Source organism: Eriocheir sinensis, chromosome 65 (assembly GCF_024679095.1).
Source record: "Eriocheir sinensis breed Jianghai 21 chromosome 65, ASM2467909v1, whole genome shotgun sequence".
Taxonomy (NCBI): Eukaryota; Metazoa; Arthropoda; class Malacostraca; order Decapoda; family Varunidae; genus Eriocheir; species Eriocheir sinensis.
In genome coordinates this window covers 6,583,027-6,603,036 of record NC_066573.1, presented here as the reverse complement: position 1 = coordinate 6,603,036, position 20,010 = coordinate 6,583,027, and the positions used below count along the sequence as shown (strand labels likewise).

The following is a 20,010-nucleotide window of genomic DNA, read 5'->3' as shown; positions in this document are numbered from 1 at the left end:
TTATTTTTGTGTACTTTAATGGGGTAACCACTCACATGGGGCCAAGTCACCTTCTACAGGCAGTGACGCCACATCAATTTGCAGTGTTCATGGCAGTGTTGACTCCTTCACTGCACCATCTGTTCGTCCATCACTTTGGCCACCCACTCTGGGTGTGCCACATTAATTTTCTCAATGATTCCATTCACTTGGAAACAGAGGGACTGGATCTGCTTGTCCCACTGAGGAAGGACATCCCGTGCCTCAAAGTGGAGGATGCCATCAATCTGTAATGAGGGAAAGCTTGAAAGACCCCTACACTTCACAAAGGGATTTTTTTCCATCAAAATTATATTATTGTAACGCATGTTTGCAGCTTTCCCAGTCCCAATCCCTGGTGTGTAAGATGGAACAGCTATTTGGTTATAGTTCATCAATCAATCTGTTTATCACTCACATATATGTTGTCTTTCTCCTTCACAAGACTTTACGTCCAAAGCAGGTTAAAAAGGTCACACAAGGAAAGGTTTCTCCAACAGGTAATACAAGTAACCTTACCTGGTCGATGTAGCCATTCATGCGTCCCTCCGTAATCATCTGGCTGGCTATTTTCTCTGCCTTGGCCGGAGAAATCTGAAGCAGAGCCCCGAGCTCTGAGAATGTGATGTTATTGTACAGCTTGCTGGCGGCCAACAGGTTGTGCTCTGTGACAGCCCTGTCCAGGATGGTGGAGCCTGCGAGATTGGAAAAATTAAGTGCATTCATAGACCTGTCACACTTTGCAAACTTACAACTGATCTGGTTCATTCAGGACTTTGGGAATTTATATATTATCTTTAAAACTGCATAAAATCTAAGCAAAGAAAATGTGACCAAAATTGAGGTACCTTTCTGGGTGTACCTGGTGGGTGTATGTGTGGGCGTAGTGCAATGGGTGTCAAAGGTTTAGAAGTGAGTGTATTTGTTGATGTATTAGAAATTTAAATATCCTAAAATCAACATGTAAGTGTCTTCTCAGTCCCTTAAGATGATGGATAAAGTGTGTAAAACAGTAAGCAATTGAACTATGGTCAGCGTGCTCACCGTCGGAGGTGGTGGCCTGCTGGTGGGGCTGCAGCATGTTCTGAAATTCTGTGAGCTCGTTGTGGCGGATGATCCTGTCAAGGTGCATCTTCTCCAGGATGTGATAGCATGGCAGCTTCTGGCAACGCTCGTCCTTGAACAGCGTTCCTAGCATCCTGGAGCGCTGCTGGCCTGTTGAGAGGGAAACTTTACAATGGTTGTCCCTCGAACTATTCTTATTATTCACACTTTCCCATTCTTCACACTAAAAACAGTACAAGTGTCACTGTCCATGATTTTAACAGCTCCTGGCTCGTCTCTGATCTGAAATACACTTGCAACCAGGGTCCAAGAATGTGTGTGTGTGTGTGTGTGTGTGTGTGTGTGGGTGTGGGTGTGGGGGGAGCAGAAAATGGTCTGGCAGGTTCAGGGACCCAGACGGAGACCATGGGTGTATATTTAGGGAAGAGGCTACTTCAGGAATCAGGGAATAAAGATGATATTGGAAGGCAAGGGATCCTGGTTATGTACCTACTGTAGTCATGGGGCCCCAGTGCTAGATGTTTGGGACCTGCTTCTTTCATATTAACTGCCTCATGGTCAAAAACACCTGTGTCCAAAATATAATCATTCTGGAAAATAGTATCTCAGCCATAGTCCATCCCTCACCTGCAGAGGCCAAGACAGTGCAAATGAGCGCCTTCTTCAGGGCCTCCATCCTCTCATCCTCGTGAATGATGGGGCGGTAGGACAGTTCATTGTAGCGCTGCGCCGCCTCAATAAACTTCCGCCGGTAATCCAAAACTCGAGCATAGCAAACCTTGTAGTAGATCAGCAACTGTTCGTTCTTGGTCTCTGCCTGAGAAGTTACAAAGACCATGAGCTTGTAGGTAGTCAAGGTAATCATTACATTATACATGTGAATAAGCAAGAGAAGAACACAAAAATATGAAAGCAGAATATAGATTACTGATTTGCAGAACCACACATGGAAACTGGGGACAGAGACATGACTACTGTTTAATGATGTGGCTTATGAGTCTCACCAAGCACTAAAAATATGTTCAGCATCCAATGTAGATGAAATGTAACAATCAGGCACTTCAGTGACAACAAATGAAGGATGAAGATGAAGATGGTTAGAACCTGAAACAAATGAGAAAAAAAGGTAACAGACTGACAGGGACGCCCACCTGGAGGATGCTGGCACGGTTGATGTACGCTTCCCCCTGCACTGGGTCATCGTCCTCCAGGTAGAGGCGGGCAATCTTGAGGTAGGTCTCCAGCTTATAGTCAACACTGTACTGCCTGAGGGAACAACATTGATCTCAACACACAACACCTACCAACCTAATTTGTATCCTGTCCTGGCTAAGTCAAGGGTTCACTCCTGAGGCTCTGAGATCACAGTATCAGGAAGAACAAAAACATTACTCTGGACGCACCTAAGCTTTCTGTCTGTAACTGTTACCGTGTCCTGCATGAACCAAGCGTCAACTCCTGAGTCCCTAGGATCCTAACACAAGATAAGGTATAGAATTCATGGCTCTATTTTCCTTCTATGAAACATAAACATGAAATTGATGTGCAAGACAATAACTTTTCACTCAGTATTTTTCAAGCCACAAAAAGTACTCACTTCTGTCCTGTTTCAAGAGGAATGCCTGTCAGTACAGCTGCTGCTTCTCTCCAGGAACTTTCCCGCTCATATATGTCAGCGAGGTGTTGTCTGATGCTGGCCACTTGTTCCTCAAAACTGATCACTCGTGGCTGGACCTAACAACAGGAAAATTTAACTGTTTCAATGGATACATGGAAAAACACTATTGCTGCATTTCTATATAATGGACTGACTTCCTCCTCTGTTATAGCTTATAATGCCTTCGTGCTACACTTACTTTGTCGAGGGTGAAGTGTGCAACTGTTTTGGCGATGTTGTCTGCCATCGATGTGAGTTGTGTCGAGACATCGGAGAGCAGCTGCCGAGATATTACCAAGCTGACATTTTCCTTCACAACTAAAGAAAAACAAGTCATCTGTCAGTATAGAACATGTTCAGTCATTCATTGAGGCACAGCAAAATTTTTAGTGTGCAGATTCACAAAATTAATATATAGAGAGCTTGAGGAGCAGCAGCTAATAGTCCATTTAAAACAACTTCGTAGCAAATATATTCTACAATAAAGTCTTCTGTAGGGTTTAAGGCTCTAATTCTCTAAGGCAGATGAATATTAATTACTTTTACCACTATAAAATAAATTGCCTGCACCACGATGGGCTTGGGCTGACCACCAGGCCCCTGAAGAAAGCCTACCGGCACTATAGGCAGAGATGTAAAAAAAAAAAAAAAAAAAAAAAAAAAATGAAGAATAGTGGAATTACAATAAAAGAAAATATCCGCCAGACCAACCAACAGACTGAACACTGGTGCCCATCGGTATATCCTAGAAGAACAATGAGGGAAAAAATGAAGCATACAGTAAATAATAGCAATTGTAAACTCACTTGCTTCTATGAAGGCTTGAAGTCCTTCAGCAACATCATTTTCATTGCCAGCCTTCAAAATGGACTCCAAGACAACTCTGTACCTGAATGTAGAAAGGAAAAGTGGTGTTAATGATGATGATAATGATGATGTTGGTGGTGATGTTGGTGGTGGTGATGATGGTGGTGGTGGTCATGTTGTTGTTGGTAGTGATGATGGTGGTGGTGGTGATGTTGGTGGTGGTGGTGATGTTGGTGGTGGTGGTGATGATGTTGGTGGTGGTGGTCATGTTGTTGGTGGTGGTGATGATGTTGGTGGTGGTGGTCATGTTGTTGGTGGTGGTGATGATGGTGGTGGTGGTCATGTTGTTGGTGGTGGTGATGATGTTGGTGGTGGTGGTCATGTTGTTGGTGGTGGTGATGATGGTGGTGGTGGTGGTCATGTTGTTGGTGGCGGTGATGATGTTGGTGGTGATGCTGGTGGTGGTGATGATGGTGGTGGTGGTGGTGGTCATGTTGTTGGTGGTGGAGGTGGTGATGTTGGTGTTGGCGGTGATAGTGGTGATGGCCAGGGTCACGGCGGGTCCACTCACTTGTCCTGGTCCTTGTGTGAGCCCCCGGAGGACACGAGGGCCTGCAGCTGTTGGCGGACCTGCACAGCGAAGGCCATGGCTGCTGCTGAGGCGAGGAGGCGCAGGACAAGGAGGAGGCGTGCTGACTCGAGGCTTGGAGGTGTGTTTATGACTTTTCAACGGCGCCTCTCCCGGGAAAAACGGACAAACTTTATACAGTACACAGAAAACCAAAGCAGAGACTCTGTAAGAAGTTGAAGACAGAAAAAACTACATCACAGCAACATGGAACAGAAGGAAAAAGAAAAAGAAAGAAATGTGCTTATGATTTTTCAACGGCGCCTCTCCCGGGAAAAACGGACAAACTTTATACAATACACAGAACACCAAAGGAGAGACTCTGGAGAAAGTTGAAGACAGAAAAAACTACATCACAGCAATATGGAACGGAAGAAAAAAGAAAAAGAAAGAAATGTGTTTATGACTTTTCAACGGTGCCTCTCCCGGGAAAAACGGACAAACTTTATACAATACACAGAAAACCAAAGCAGAGACTCTGGAAGAAGTTGAAGACAGAAAAAACTATATCACAACAATATGGAACAGAAGAAAAAAGAAAAAGAAAGAAATATGTTTATGACTTTTCAACGGTGCCTCTCCCGGGAAAAACGGACAAACTTTATACAGAACACAGAAAACCAAAGCAGAGACTCTGGAAGAAGTTGAAGACAGAAAAAAACTATCTCACAGCAATATGGAACAGAAGGAAAAAGAAAAGGAAAGAAATATGTTTATGACTTTTCAACGGCGCCTCTCCAGGGAAAAACGGACAAACTTTATACAGTACACAGAAAACCAAAGCAGAGACTCTGGAGGAAGTTGAAGACAGAAAAAACTACATCACAGCAATATGGAACAGAAGAAAAAAGAAAAAGAAAGAAATGTGCTTATGACTTTTCAACGGCGCCTCTCCCGGGAAAAACGGACAAACTTTATACAGAACACAGAAAACCAAAGCAGAGACTCTGGAAGAAGTTGAAGACAGAAAAAACTATATCACAGCAATATGGAACAGAAGAAGAAAGAAAACTGAGCAAAACTAAATGACAACAACGCCAATCAACAATCACTGGACTCTCACCTCTCGCCACTACCTCGTTTGAGCTGCTCGGAAATGTCACTTCTATTAACTGTGTGTGCTTTTTCGTGTTACAAGGCTGCGGGAAGGAACACAGAACACCCCGACACCTGCGGCCACGTGATGATGAGTACTGTAGGTGTTGACATAAGAGGGAAAAGGGTAGGGTGAGGACGAGGGAGAGAAAAATCAGCTGTTGATATTGTTGGTGCTTTGTTACGCTCTCTCTCTCTCTCTCTCTCTCTCTCTCTCTCTCTCTCTCTCTCTCCTCCTCCATGATTAGCTCTCTACTTCCTTCCTTCCCCTCTTTTTCTTCACTGCCCCCAGCCCGTTATGGCGCTGACAAGTGTTTTATAGTGGCGCCATATTCCTTTGGCTCATGGTGCCACCCCCTTCTACCCCCACAGTAGCTCATCTTTGACCAATATTCGCCACTGAGTTGTTGCATGTCTTTTTTTTCTTCTTCTTTTAAACAGGCATTCTCTCTCTTGGCCACTCCACTAAACTTTTTTTTTACAGGAACACAGAACAGGCGGTTTTTTTCTCTTTATTACATTTATTTTGACCTCCAGCTGCTTCCTTTCCTGTAAACTTCTCCTCCTCCTCCTCCTCCTCCTCTCCTCCTCCTCCTCCTCCTCCTCTCCTCTTCCTCCTATTCATGCAGTCATTCTTGTTTAGACTCATTCTTCTTATTTTATATAGTTCTTATTTTTGTTATTCCTCTTCCTCCTCCTCCTCCTCCTTCTCCTCTTCTTGTTCGTGTTCTTGTTCTCCTTGTTCTTGTTTTTCTCAATCATCATCATCTTCTCCTCCTTCCTCCTCTTCTTCCTCCTCTTCTTCTTTTTCTTTTTTCTTCTTCTTCTTCTTCTTTTTTTCTTCTTCTTCTTCTTTATCATCATCATCATCAACTCCATCCTCCTTCTCCTCCCCACTTCAGAGTTCCTCACAGAAGGTTAGCGGTGACGGCCAAGCAATCAGTGTTCACCTCTTGTTTGTTTTTTTGTCGTACATGGTTTTTGTTTGAAGAAGAGAAACACGGACTCTCTCAAACGCACCTTAACCCGTTCGTCCGTTGTTCTTGGTGTGGTTTATTAGCAAGGATGAAACAGTGACGAGAAGGGATTGTTTTTCCGGTGTGATATTTGGTTGAAGATGGGAACAGGCGCTCTCAATCACATCTTAAAATATGCAGTCTTGTCGCCGTCTGTCAGTTCGTTAGTGTGTTATGCTTGATGTGGTTTACCTGTATGCTATAAAATACTACTATAAAATAATAACGAGAAGAGATGTTTTTATGTTGTGTATGGTTTTTGGTTGAAGAAGAGAAACACGGGCTCTCTCAAACACACCTTAACCCGTTCGTCCGTTGTTCGTGGTGTGGTTTATTAGCAAGGATGAAATAGTGACGAGAAGGGGTTGTTTTTCCGTTGTAGTTTTTGGTTGAAGAAGAGTAATGTTCGCCTTCCAAACACACCTTGATTTCGTCTCATCGCTCGTAACATATGCTTAGCTATAGCTGCGCGTGGCCTCGGTGCTCATCTCCGTTGCCATGATTCTCTATTTTAATGATGAATCGTGAAGAGGATGTATATGATTTTGTCTATATGTTTTTTTCGAGGGTAAGAGGAACGACACACACACACACACACACACACACACACACACACACACACACACACACACACACACACACAAGGAAGGCAGGGAGGGCGTGCTGGAGGATTACTTTCCTAAACCCAACAAAATACTCGAAGTAACAAACCTCTTGGACCTAATCTCTCTGCAGGGGGTGGGAGAGATAGATAGATAGATAGATAGATAGATAGATAGAGAGAGAGAGAGAGAGAGAGAGAGAGAGTCACAAATTTAGGAAGGCGTTCGTCCTCATACCTCAGATTTGACGAACTTGTTTTCTGCGTGGAATAGACAATAACAACAACATCAACAACAACAACAACAACAACAACAACAACAACAACAACAACAACAACAACAACAATAACAACAACAACATGGGGTTTATAGGTCGATGGAGTGGTATCACTGTAAAGGAAAAAATATTGGGCGAATACATTTTTTTTTCCCGAGAAGATTTTTTATCGAAAGGTAGAGGAGAAGGAGAAGGAGGAGGAGGAGGAGGAGGAGGTGTGTTTGTTTATAGACAGGTCGAAGAGTAGTAGTAAGAGGAGGAGGAAGAGGAGGAGGAGAAGGAGGAGGAGGAGGCGGAGTGTGTTTGTTTATGGCTAGGTCGAAGAAGGGAAGGCTGAGGAGGAGGAGAGGGCTTGTTGAGTTACCTTCCCTCGACTAGACAAGGTGCCCACGTGAGCACCCAATGAACAACACAGTGTTCGTTTTGGCAGAGTGAGTTACCGTCACCTCCAACAACACCTTCAGCACCACCGTCATCACCGCTGAGACTATATGGTTATCAGCACCACGGTAACCACACTGTTGTAGAGATTTATGGAATGATTAGTAAGTCTTGTCAAAAGGGGGAGGATGCGAAAGTAAGCCATTCAGGGACATGTTTCGCAGCCTCTCCAAGGGATCTCCTCATTGTGAAGGCAGTGCGTCAGGGAGGCCCATGGGAGTGAGATGTTCAGAGGCGCGGCGGGAACTATGGAAGAATGCCGACGTTGTTACTTAGCACGGGACCTGCATGGGTTGCGACTGAAGAAGTCCGCTCCTAAACCGACCTTTATAGAGACCCGAAACTTCTCATGTTTGACTTGTAAGTAACAGTGCTCGGTCTGAGCGGGGACCTGAGGGGCGAAAAGCGTAATTGATTGCATCAGCGCGGCCCATGGCAAGCGCGAGGTTCCGAGTCGCGGCGTGAACCCAGCCTTAAATTCGGCCTCGTTGGGTTCTGTGAAGTCCGCAAGAGAGTCTGCCGCCCGCGAACTGAAGTCACCGGCGGAGTTGAGCCTGAGGCGAGACGCGGCAGCCCCGGCGCCAGGTGGCTATATAAGAGGAGTAATAAAGGCTTCGTCCACACACTGGCGGCAGGTTGCAGCTTCAGGCGGGACAGTCGGAGCTCGGCCTGACGCGGGATAACTAACGGCGAGCGAGAGTCTGTCGCGCCAACACCACCACCACAACCACCACAACCACTACAACAACCACTACATTACTACTACTTCAACTACTCTTAACCACCACCCCTAGCTTCTATCACCCACACCTCTTCCTCTCCACACTACTCTACACCCTCAACGCCCACACCTTGCGCCGTCCTCCGCCCCGCCTCCTCCTCCTCCTCCTTGGCTTCCGTGAGTACAAACTTTTTCCTCCGTGCATGATAAGTGAGGAAAGTAGAAGAGTAGTCATTAAAGGCTTTATTAATGAACGTGTTGGTGAGTGGGTGGTGGGAAGGTTCTTATCATTGTTCTTTCTGCTGATTTTCTTTTTAGTCAAGGGAGTTTGATTATAAGGATGGATATTGTAGCTTGGTGACTGTTGCGTCGGCGGTGGTTTGTCGTTGGTGAGGGTGGCGACGCAAGCAGATAGACATAGATAGATATGTGGATAGATAGACAGATAGATAGATAGATATATAGACAGATAGATAGACAGATATGTACTACGTTACTAGGTAGATAGATAGATAGACAGATAGACATATAGATAGATGGATAGATAGACAGACAGATAGATAGATAGATAGATAGATAGATAGTTTATTGACCATATACAGATAGACAGATAGACAGTTTATTGACCACATACAGATAGATAGATAGACAGCTTATTGACCACATATCCATTTTGAGTTTTAAGATAATTTATACTCTCCAAATAAGAAAATAATACATCCAAGAGATAAATGCCAACACACACACACACACACACACACACACACACACACACACACACACTAAGGCAATGCAGGGCGAGACTTTACCGGCCTACCACTGTTATTTTTCCTTTTCATTTCCTCCTGGCCATATTTTTCTTTGTTTTCTTATTCGCGACCCAAGAAAGCTGTCCATCTCTCCCCAGTTCACTCCCTTCCTCCCCAACGCACTCTCACACACTCTCCCCACGCCCTTCACCCCCTCGCTGTCTCCACCTCTCCCCACCTCTTACCGTTTCTCCCTAACGCACTCACACGCTCTCCCCACCTCCACCTCACCCCGACTTTCCTCTTTCCTCCCCAACGCACTCCTACACCCACTCCCCTCACCTCAATCCTCCTCGCTGTCTCCACCTCTCCCCACCTCTTTCCCTCTCCTCCCCAACGCACTCTCTCACTCTCTCCCCCCGCCTCCACCTCCCTTCCCAACGCACTCACACGCCCCCCCTCGCCCTTCTCCCCCTCCCTTTAACTCTCCCTTCCTTCCCAGCGCACTCACACGCTCTCTCCCCTCGCCCTCCACCCCCTTCGCAGCCTCCACCTCCCTTCCCAATGCACTCACACGCTCTCCCCCCTCGCCCTCCCCTACCCCCTTCGCAGCCTCTCTATCCCCGTGGTGACGTGGGGGTGGCGTGGCGTGGATGGCTAGTCCTTAGTAATGTGTCTTATCTTAACAGACCTTACTTGTAACGCCTTCCCGCCGAGGCTCATCGATTCAGGTGTGAGCGTTGTAGAAGTGGTTGGGAGTAGCCGTGCGTGGTGGCTATGCATTTATTTTATGTATTGGGATGGTGCGTTTGTCTCGTGTATATATGTTTTTTTATTCTTGTTTTTGTGTGTGTGTTATATTCGCATCGATCACATTACTACTGATACTGCTGTTTCTTCTACTGGTATTTCTACTACTACTACTACTACTACTACTACTACAACTTCTACTACTACTACTACTACTACTACTACTACTATATAATAATACTGCCAATAATGATAATTCTAAGAACAATAACATCAACAACACCAAGCGTCCCAGCAACCCTCCCCCCCCCTCCCTGCAAGCCTCGGGCAGGTGGGCAGCGGCAGCAATTAGAGGCACCAAAGCGCGCCTGCCGGGTGGGACTTTTTGCCAACGCTCGTCACCGTTTATTGAAGGGACAAAGATGGGGCCTTGCTGCGCCTCCGACGGGCCGGCTCATAATGCTGCACAAAGCGAGGCCTGACGTGCTGCGTGGGCTGCCTGGCTGCGGGGCTGATGGACTGATTGGCGAGTACGGTTTGGGACTAAAAGTGGCGTCACGGCCTCTCGAGCTGTCAGGATTTGCTCGCCGGGGCCAGGCTCGCAAGACAGACTTTCGAGCGATGGGCCTCCAGCTGAATTGACTATTGGAACCTAAACATCTAAAACACCACATTTGTATTCTGTGTCCATGTGCACCGAGTATTATAATAATGACAATGCCTACCATGGTTTTCTTTGATGTCAAGAACAATAATATTCTTAGTTTAATTTTGCGTTTGCTTGCTTTTATTTATTTCGTGGGCAAGTCACGGCCGCCTCCACTCCCAAGCTGAATACAGTCACCCGAGTCCTTTAGGCGTCTAATGCTATGCACTCTTTAATGCGCTGAGTGAGAGGCCATCGTACAGTCTCGCCCTCCAGAGCCATGTCCATCACAAGGAGTTCGTAAAATTCTGAGTCTCCCCGCACAGGAGCCAGAACCGAACCAAACACCTTCCCTTCCATCACTCGTCGCACTGCCAGGCCATACGCGCACTGCTGCAATCTTCCCCACAGTCTTTAGTGCGAAGGAGATGACAAGCACTCCATTCCACACGAGGCGTTGCTTGCCGTGCGCTGCTCCCCGGAGTGTGAGGCCAGAGTGAACTTGCTGCCCAGCGACTCGCCGCGCGTGCTCACTGTCCGTCTAGTCCTGCCCAGCGTGGCGCCTCACAGAAACACCCACACCTACACACAGACGCACCCCTCTCCACCCACATCCACACCGTCCACCATCACCACTCTCGCCCACTCACTCCCACCCACACAAGCCACCCCCTTCCACAACCATCCACACCCGAGGAGTTTCTTGACTATGAGAGGAGAGTTGTCTGACAGGCTGAGAGTGAGGCACTTATATGAAATAGTCACCGTACACTAAATTGGTCCAGAAGCCCTCTCTCTCAATCCCCTACCCCCCCCCCCCCCACACACACACAGCCTTCCCCTCCACCACCACCTCCGACACCTCTATACTTCTTTTCTTCCCACTCGTATCTCGATCTTTTGACAAGTTACTGCGGGCGAGCCTCTGAGTGATTGGGTCTTTCTCTACGTATGCCGAGGACTCCAATCATGAGCGTCGTGGCTTCCCGGTCAGACCGTAAGAATAGAGAGCCGCCTTGTCCAGCACCAGGCGGGCTTCCCTCAGACGCGGCGTATTGACAGAGACAAAGAGAGGTAGAAATAGACGGAATTAGAGAGAGAGAGAGAGAGAGAGAGAGAGACTTAGTAATCTGGTTCCCTTTCGTATAAGCTTAAGAAAAGTTTATCCCTCGTATTTTTTTCTTTTCTCATCTCTTTTTCTCCTCATTTATATTTCGAGGAGAATGTAAACAAGACAACAAAACGGAGGTGAAGGGTGCGTGGAGGCCTGACTGAAGCTTACAAATAGATGAAGAACTTTAGCGAAGGAGACTGGAATGGAAGAAGACGAAGGGCGGAGGAGATGAAGATGGGGAAGACGAAATGGGAAAGAAGGAAGGAAGGAATGGAAGGATGAGGAATATGGAATGCCGAAAGAAAGAAGGATGAAGAGGGAGTAGAATGGCGGAGTAAGAAAGGAAGGGAGGATGGAAAGGCGAAGAAATTAAGGAAAGAATTGAAAGGGGAGGGAAGGAAGATAAAAAGATATATAAGATTCTGATAGTAAGACAGCTGGGTAGGACACATAGTAAAGAGTTTAAGTTAGATACATTCAAATTCAAGAGACATGGGCAAGACATTTAAAACTAACAGAGTGGTGGATGAGTGGAACGGGCTTGGCAGTCGGCAGTTTAGTGGTGAGTGCCAATACGGTAGATAGATTTTTTTTACAGCTAAGGAGACAGTTCAAGGGCGTAAAGAAAAATATATAAAAAAAGCCCGCTACTTACTGCTCCTGAATAGAAGTCAAGGGAGTGTCCAAAAAGAGAGGTCAATTTCGGGAGGAGAGGTGTCCTGATGCACTCGAGGAAGCGTTAGATAGGCTCATGGGTAGAGAGGATAGGTAGGGAGAAGGTAGATGATAGAGGTGGTGTTAGGTAGTGTTACGTGGTCCAACTATCCTTTTATAGACCATTTTGGGCTATTATGCTCTTAGGGTTAGGATCAGGTTGTGGGAAGCTGATCAATAGTTTCTTTAATTTTCCTTCATGGACTCTGAATGTTTATCTCGAGAGGAAATCAAGTAATATACAAGATCAGGAGTAGTCTGACTAGCTCTCTGCAGACTACTTTGTGATGTTATGCTCTTAGGGTTAGGAGCAGGTTGTGGGAGGCTGATCAATAGTTTCTTTAATTCTCCTTCGTGGACTCTGAATGTTTATCTGGAGAGGAAATCAAGTAATATACAAGTGCAGGAGTAGTCTGACTAGCTCTCTGCAGACTACTTTGTGATGTTATGTTATTGGGTTTAGGATCAGGTTGAGGGAAGCTGATCAATAGTTTCTTTAATTTTTCATGAATTTTGTATTTTTATCTGGAGAGGAAATCAAGTAATATACAAGTGCAGGATTAGTCCGAATAGCCTTCTGCAGACTACTTTGTGATGTTATGTTATTGGGTTTAGGATCAGGTTGTGGGAGGCTGATCAATAGTTTCTTTAATTTTTCATGAATTTTATAGTTTTATCTCGAGAGGAAATCAAGTAACATACAAGTTTAGGAGTAGTCTGACTAGCTCTCTGTAGACTACTTTGTGATATTATATTCTTATTTTTAGTATCAGATTGTGAAAAGCTCGTCAACAGTTTCTTTATTTTCTCTCCATGGAGTCTGGATTTTTATCTCTAGAGGAAATCACGTAACATACAAGTGCAGGATTAGCAGTTTGGCTTCCTAAATCCCATATGAAAGGAGTCTGGTCATTCATAAAGATATATTTTGGTGTATCAGATTGTGGGAGGTTGGACAACAGTTTTTTCCTCCATGGACTCTGTATTTTTATCTGGAGAGGAAATCAAGTACATACAAGTGCTAAGTCCCATATGAAAGGAGTCTGGTCATTCATAAAGATATATTTTGGTGTATCAGAATGTCAGAGGTTGGTCAACGGTTTACTTCCCTTCATGGACTCTGTATTTTTATCTGGAGAGGAAATCAAGTAACATATAAGCGTAGTAGTTGGGGATCGGTGTCCTGCAATCCCATATAGGAGTCTAGGCGTTTATAAGGACATATTTTGGCCTAATAGATTTTGGGAGTCTGGACAACTGTTTATATTTCTCCACGGACTGTATTTTTATCTGGAGAGGAAATCAAGTAACATACAAGTTCGGGAGTAACAGTTTGGCTTCCTAAATCCCATATGAAAGGAGTGTGGTCATTCTTAAAGATATATTTTGGTGTATCAGAATGTCAGAGGTTGGTCAGCGGTTTACTTCCCTCCATGGACTCTGTATTTTTATCTGGAGAGGAAATCAAGTAACATACAAGTTTGGGAGTAGCAGTTTGGCTTCCTAAATCCCATATGAAAGGAGTGTGGTCATTCATAAAGATATATTTTGGTGTATCAGAATGTCAGAGGTTGGTCAACGGTTTACTTCCCTCCATGGACTCTGTATTTTTATCTGGAGAGGAAATCAAGTAACACATAAGCGTAGTAGTTGGGGAGTCGGTGTCCTGCCGTCTAAATCCTAAGCATAGTCTAATAGAGTTTTGGAGGTTGGCCAAAAGTTTATATTTCACCATGAACTCTATTTTTATCTCGAGGGAAAATTAACACACAAGTTCGGGAGTAACAGTTTGGCTTCCTGAACCCTCTATAATAGGAGCCTCGTCATTCACAAAGATATATTCCGGTTCATTCACTTGTATTTATTTTTCCAAGGAGGATGCAAGACGAGCAGGCCACACGCGTGCAGGAGCGGCAGGTTGGCTTCCCTTGGCCTGAGGGTCGAGGAATAAGTCTCTCGTAGGATTGATTCAGGCTTACGACCTCATATATTCTGTCCCTTCAAAAGACAATGGTTAGGCGAGCAACATAAGAGTGCAAGAGCAGCGGTTTGGACTCGCTTTTGTTCTCTAAAAATAGGAACTTGATCCCTCGTAAGATATACTTGATTAGATTTTCACGTTGTGTTTTCATGTTAAGTATATTTTTTATCTATATTCTTTTTATAGGGGAGAGTTTCATGACACATCTCCATTCGAAACTGACCTCTCTTCTGGCCTCTCACTGTTTCTTCTCTTACTGTTTTATAGAGGAGAGTTTCAAGACACCTCTCCATCAAAATCTGACCTCTCTTCTGGCCTCTCATTGTTTCTTCTCTTACTGTTTTATAGGGGAGAGTTTCAAGACACCTCTCCATCAAGATCTGACCTCTCTTCCGGCCTCTCATTGTTTCTTCTCTTATTGTTTTATAGGAGAGAGTTTCAAGACACATCTCCATCCGAAACTGACCTCTCTTCTGGCCTCTCATTGTTTCTTCTCTTACTGGAGCAGAGTCTAGCGGGCTTTTTTGCGTTTTTTCTTTTCTTCCTTTGAACTGCCTCCCTTGCTGTATAAGAAAAAGGAAAGCACATTATAATCTTTTTCGAGCAAGTGCAGCAATCTGGCTTCCCTCTGTCTCAAGTTATAAGGGGTGACGTCACTAGGACCTTTTATTCTCCTCTAATTCTGTAACTATTCAAGAACTCACGGAAATTATGTGATGTAGAGGTAGAACCAGAGGAGCGGAGGAGCGTGGAGGGAATGAGTGGCTGCAATGGAAAAATATAAAGAGCTCATTGCGATACGGAGAATGATTTTCATGGTAATTACTCATCCTGATAACATATGACCAACGTAGTGATGCAGAATAAACAGTTCCTTGGGGGGAATATATAATGAATGTTTGCATTGTCCATCATGGGAGCCGTCGAGTAATGTAAACGTGGCTGGCTGCGTCCGTAGAGTTTTCCGCGTCACTGCCTCGGCAACGCTCCGCCCGTAACACAGTTTTAGACGCTACCAACTCTCACATCAGTTACTTATACGGGCCAGAAGAGAGGTAAACAGCATTCTCATGAGTGTTTTTAAGTTGTTAGCACAGAAGCCTTGTCAAACTCCTACCAGGGTAAAAAAACTACCCCTGGAAAACCTCACAACTCCTACGAAAGCCATGTCAAATTTGTGTGTATGGGCGACAAAATGTTTAATGATATGGCCCAAAGTTTGTCTCGTAGGCATGGGTGAGTTGGCGGCAATGTTGTGGAAATCTTGATAGAAAAAACTCCTACTAGTTTGTCTTCTGGTGCTAAATATGGCAGGAGATTTACCAAGACTTTATGTTGTTGAAGTAAATTTTGACACTTGTCTTGGTATGATGCAGAATAGCTACGTACATATAGTCTCCGGGAAACTCTTGAAAAGTTTGCGTAGACGTCTAAAACGTTATTAATCGCCATTAGAACGTAAGGAAAAATGAATAAGGCGAAGAAAGAAAGAAAGAAAGAATGAAAACGGTGTCGAGCGTGAGAAAAGAAGAAAGTTATGAAAAAATACAGGAAAAGAAAAAAGAGAAAAAATATATGGAAGTAAAATAAAAGCAATCGACCAAAAAAAGAATAAGAAATAAATAAATAAAAATAAAAATGTTAGAAAATAAGAAAATAAAGAAACGCAAAAGGAGAAAAAAAAGAGAATGTGAGAAAGTAAGAGAACGCCATCAGACAAATTAGAAAGAAAAAAAAAGAAAGAGAGAAAAAAAGACAAACAGGAGAAGAAAAGAAAGACAAGGCGCGTTACTCCACATGCAAATTGTCCGCCTCAGATTCATTCCTCCTCCTCCTCCTCCTCCTCCTCCTCTCCTTTCTCTCTCTCTCTCTCTCTCTCTCTCTCTCTCTCTCTCTCTCTCTCTCTCTCTCTCTCTCTCTCTCTCTCTCTCTCTCTCTCTCTCTCTCTCTCTCTCTCTCTCTCTCTCTCTCTCTCTCTCCTCCTCAAGAGAGAGAGAGAGAGAGAGAGAGAGAGAGAGAGAGAGAGAGAGAGAGAGAGTGTAAGCAATCTGATAATAAGCGAAGTGATTAGGTAATTGAGAACCCTAAGACCCCCTCCCCCTTCTCTCTCTCTCTCTCTCTCTCTCTCTCTCTCTATCTATCTATCTATCTATCTATCTATCTATCTACTTACCTGTGTGTGTGTGTGTGTGTGTGTGTGTGTGTGTGTGTGTGTGTGTGTGTCATTGCCGAACAATCAACACGTATGCTAATGAGGAACACACACACACACACACACACACACACACACACACACACACACACACACACACACACGCACATGTTGCAATTTTGCCCGCCTTTCCGTAGCTCCTGCCTGTTTTCACGGCCCGAGTGTCCCGCGTCCAGTGATTCAGGAAACAAAGCGGGACACAGAATCACGGACACGCTTGTTGGCACACACTAGTTATAATTCCTTTCCTCCTTATGTTTATAGTTTCTCGCGGCGTAGATTGTTGATATTCAGAGCAAAGTGGATATGAAGGCGGATTTAGACGACTCGATAAGCTTATAAACACTCTAGTTATGTTTTCTTTGCTCTCTGTCCTTATTTTGTCTCGGTGTGGGGATGTTATTGTTTAGTGCAAAGTTAACGTGAAGGGAGATTTAGGCGACTCGATAAGCTTATGAACACTCTAGTTATGTTTTCTTTGCTCTTTGTCCTAATTTTGAAGTGTCGTGGGTTATGAAGTGGACTTGCAGGACGGTTTAGGCGACTCGATAAGCTTATAAACACTCTAGTTATGTTTTCTTAGCCCTCTGTCCTTATTTTGAAGTGTCGTGGGTTATGAAGTGGACGTGAAGGCAGATTTAGACGACTCGATAAGCTTATGAACACTCTAGTTATGTTTTCTTTGCTCTCTGTCCTAATGTTGAAGTGTCTTGGGTTATTAAGTGGACGTGAAGGCAGATTTAGACGACTCGATAAGCTTATAAACACTCTAGTTATGTTTTCTTAGCCCTCTGTCCTTATTTTGAAGTGTCGTGGGTTATTATGTGGACGTGAAGGCAGATTTAGGTGACTCAATACTTCTGTGAACCCTCTTGTTATGTTTTTTTTTGGTATTTCTGTCCTAATGCTGAAGTGTCGTGGGTTATGAAGTGGACTTGCAGGACGGTTTAGGCGACTCGATAAGCTTATAAACACTCTAGTTATGTTTTCTTTGCTCGCTGTCCTAATGTTGAAGTGTCGTGGGTTATGAAGTGGACGTGAAGGCAGATTTAGGTGACTCAATACTTCTGTGAACCCTCTAGTTATGTTTTTTTTTGGTATTTCTGTCCTAATGTTGAAGTGTCGTGGGTTATTAAGTGGACGTGAAGGCAGATTTAGACGACTCGATAAGCTTATAAACACTCTAGTTATGTTTTCTTTGCTCGCTGTCCTTATTTTGAAGTGTCGTGGGTTATTAAGTGGACGTGAAGGCAGATTTAGGCGGGTCGATAAGCTTATGAACACTCTAGGTATGTTTTCTTTGCCCTCTGTCCTTATTTTGAAGTGTCGTGGGTTATTAAGTGGACGTGAAGGAATTTTTAGGCGACTCGATACTTCTGTGAACCCTCTAGTTATGCTTTTTCTGGTCTTTCTGTTCATATTTTGTCGCGGCGTTGGGTGTTTATGTTTAGTGCAAAGTTGATGTGTAGTATGATTTTGGTGACTCGATACTTCTATAAACACTCTCGTTACGCTTCCTTTGCTCTTTGTCCTTATTATGTCTCGGCGTTGGGTGTTTATGTATAGTGCAAAGTTGATGTGTAGTATGATTTTGGCTACTCGATACTTCTATAAACACTCTAGTTATGCCCTGGGTTGTTGATATTCAGAAGATAGTTGACGTGAAGGAAGGCTTAGGCGACTTGAGTGCAGGGTCAGGAGGTCGCTCACATTGCATAAAGAACACTGTCACGGCACTCTCGCTCCTCCTCGGCCATTGCTGCGTCTCACTATACCACAGAGGAACATTATAACCAATACTCTCAAGCACTTCAGGGCTCACACACCCACATCGCATAAGGCTTTCGTAGAAGTTGTGGATATTGTCATGGGCAGTTTCATGTGCCTAGTGATGGTTTGACAAGGTTTCTGTGGCTACCATGAACGTGAAAAAGCACTTATGACTAAACTCCATTGTCTTCTTGGGAGATAAGTGTTGTGAGAGAGGAAAGGATGTGAGAATGCGGGCCTATGTAGGAATGTTAGGCCTATGTAAGGGAATCGAGCTGGTGCAGAGGGGCGGGAAGGAAGGGACTTTAACCCGGTACCAACGACGGTGTGGCTTTACCGTGTACTAGCGACGGGCCAAATTTGTGGCTTTACCGTGTAGCAGCGACGGGCCAAATTTGTGGCTTTACCGTGTAGCAGCGACGGGCCAAATTTGTGGCTTTACCGTGTAGCAGCGACGGGCCAAATTTGTGGCTTTACCGTGTAGCAGCGACGGGCCAAATTTGTGGCTTTACCGTGTAGCAGCGACGGGCCAAATTTGTGGCTTTACCGTGTAGCAGCGACTGGCCAAATTTGGCTGTTTTACCGTATAGCAGCGACGGGCCAAATTTGTGGCTTTACCGTGTATCAGCGACGGGCCAAATTTGTGGCTTTACCGTGTAGCAGCGACGGGCCAAATTTGTGGCTTTACCGTGTAGCAGCGACGGGCCAAATTTGTGGCTTTACCGTGTAGCAGCGACGGGCCAAATTTGTGGCTTTACCATGTAGCAGCGACGGGCCAAATTTGTGGCTTTACCGTGTAGTAGCGACGGGTCCAATTTTTCCGATGGTATAAACCCCCCAAAATTAGATGATACATAAACTGATCACAAATGCGTTGATATATATTATGAAATGGTTTGCGTGAGTGGTGATTTTTCTCATTTTTCTCGCTTAGAGGGACCATTAAGAAACATGATCCCCGCAGCTACCAGGTTAATGGCAGTTCGACAGTCCACTCCGGTCATTGTTGTAAGCGCCCAAATCAATCCATATCCACCACAATGATCCGTTATTTCTACCAGATACTAATAAAGAAATTTCCGGTGTGGTTTTCGAAAATTCCCTGCTTTTTATATCAACGCCAAACACGAGAGCTACAAGGAATTCCGCCGTATTTTGTGTTTGGTTAGGGAGCTTACGAACTTCCTGTATTGGACTGTAAGGGCCGTTTTCACTGTCACTTTGTTTGTTTTGATAGTTACCAATGGCTGTTATTGCCGCTATAGAATTCCCACGTCAAACTGGCCGATGGGGTAGTGACGGCTGCGGGGTTAGCCTAGTCCCGCACCTTACCACACACTCTCAACACCTCTCGTTTCCTCTGCAGCCGCCACTACCCCATCGGCCAGTTTCACGTGGAAAACTATAGCATCGATTGCCGCCATTGGTAACGACTCTGAAAGCGGCCCTAAGACTGGCCCTTATTCCCTTACACCGCGGAGCAATACCCCTTTTCACGGAGACTCAACCAGAACTCCCCGGAAAAGATTTTGTTATGTGTGGGAGAACAGCAACACAATGATTAAGACTGGCTCTGATACCGTAACACCGCGGAGCAACACGCTTTTTCACGGAGACTCAACCAGAACTCCCCGGGAAAGATACTGTTATGTGTGGGAGAACAGCAACACAATGATTAAGACTGGCCCTGATACCTCAACACCGCGGAGCAACACGCATTATCACGGAGACTCAACCAGAACTCCCC

General features: G+C 44.8%; 2 protein-coding genes across 2 annotated transcripts in view; one reads left to right on the top strand and one right to left on the bottom strand.

The window, feature by feature from the left end:
• LOC126987545 (COP9 signalosome complex subunit 4-like) lies at nt 1–4,281 on the bottom strand. The gene is made up of 9 exons (XM_050844589.1): nt 4,119–4,281; nt 3,547–3,629; nt 2,940–3,058; nt 2,681–2,817; nt 2,235–2,349; nt 1,711–1,900; nt 1,063–1,233; nt 538–713; nt 1–266 (listed from the first exon to the last, which is right to left on the bottom strand). Exons 1-9 carry the CDS (start codon nt 4,193–4,195, stop codon nt 108–110), a joined length of 1,227 nt encoding a protein of 408 aa, XP_050700546.1. The 5' UTR covers nt 4,196–4,281; the 3' UTR covers nt 1–107.
• Nucleotides 4,282–8,232: 3,951 nt separating this feature from the next.
• LOC126987542 (uncharacterized) overlaps nt 8,233–20,010 on the top strand; it is a 139,815-nt gene continuing 128,037 nt past the window's right edge. The window contains exon 1 of the mRNA XM_050844587.1: nt 8,233–8,504. The gene's annotated coding sequence lies outside the window, so the exon portion shown is untranslated. The remainder of the gene's footprint in view (nt 8,505–20,010) is intronic.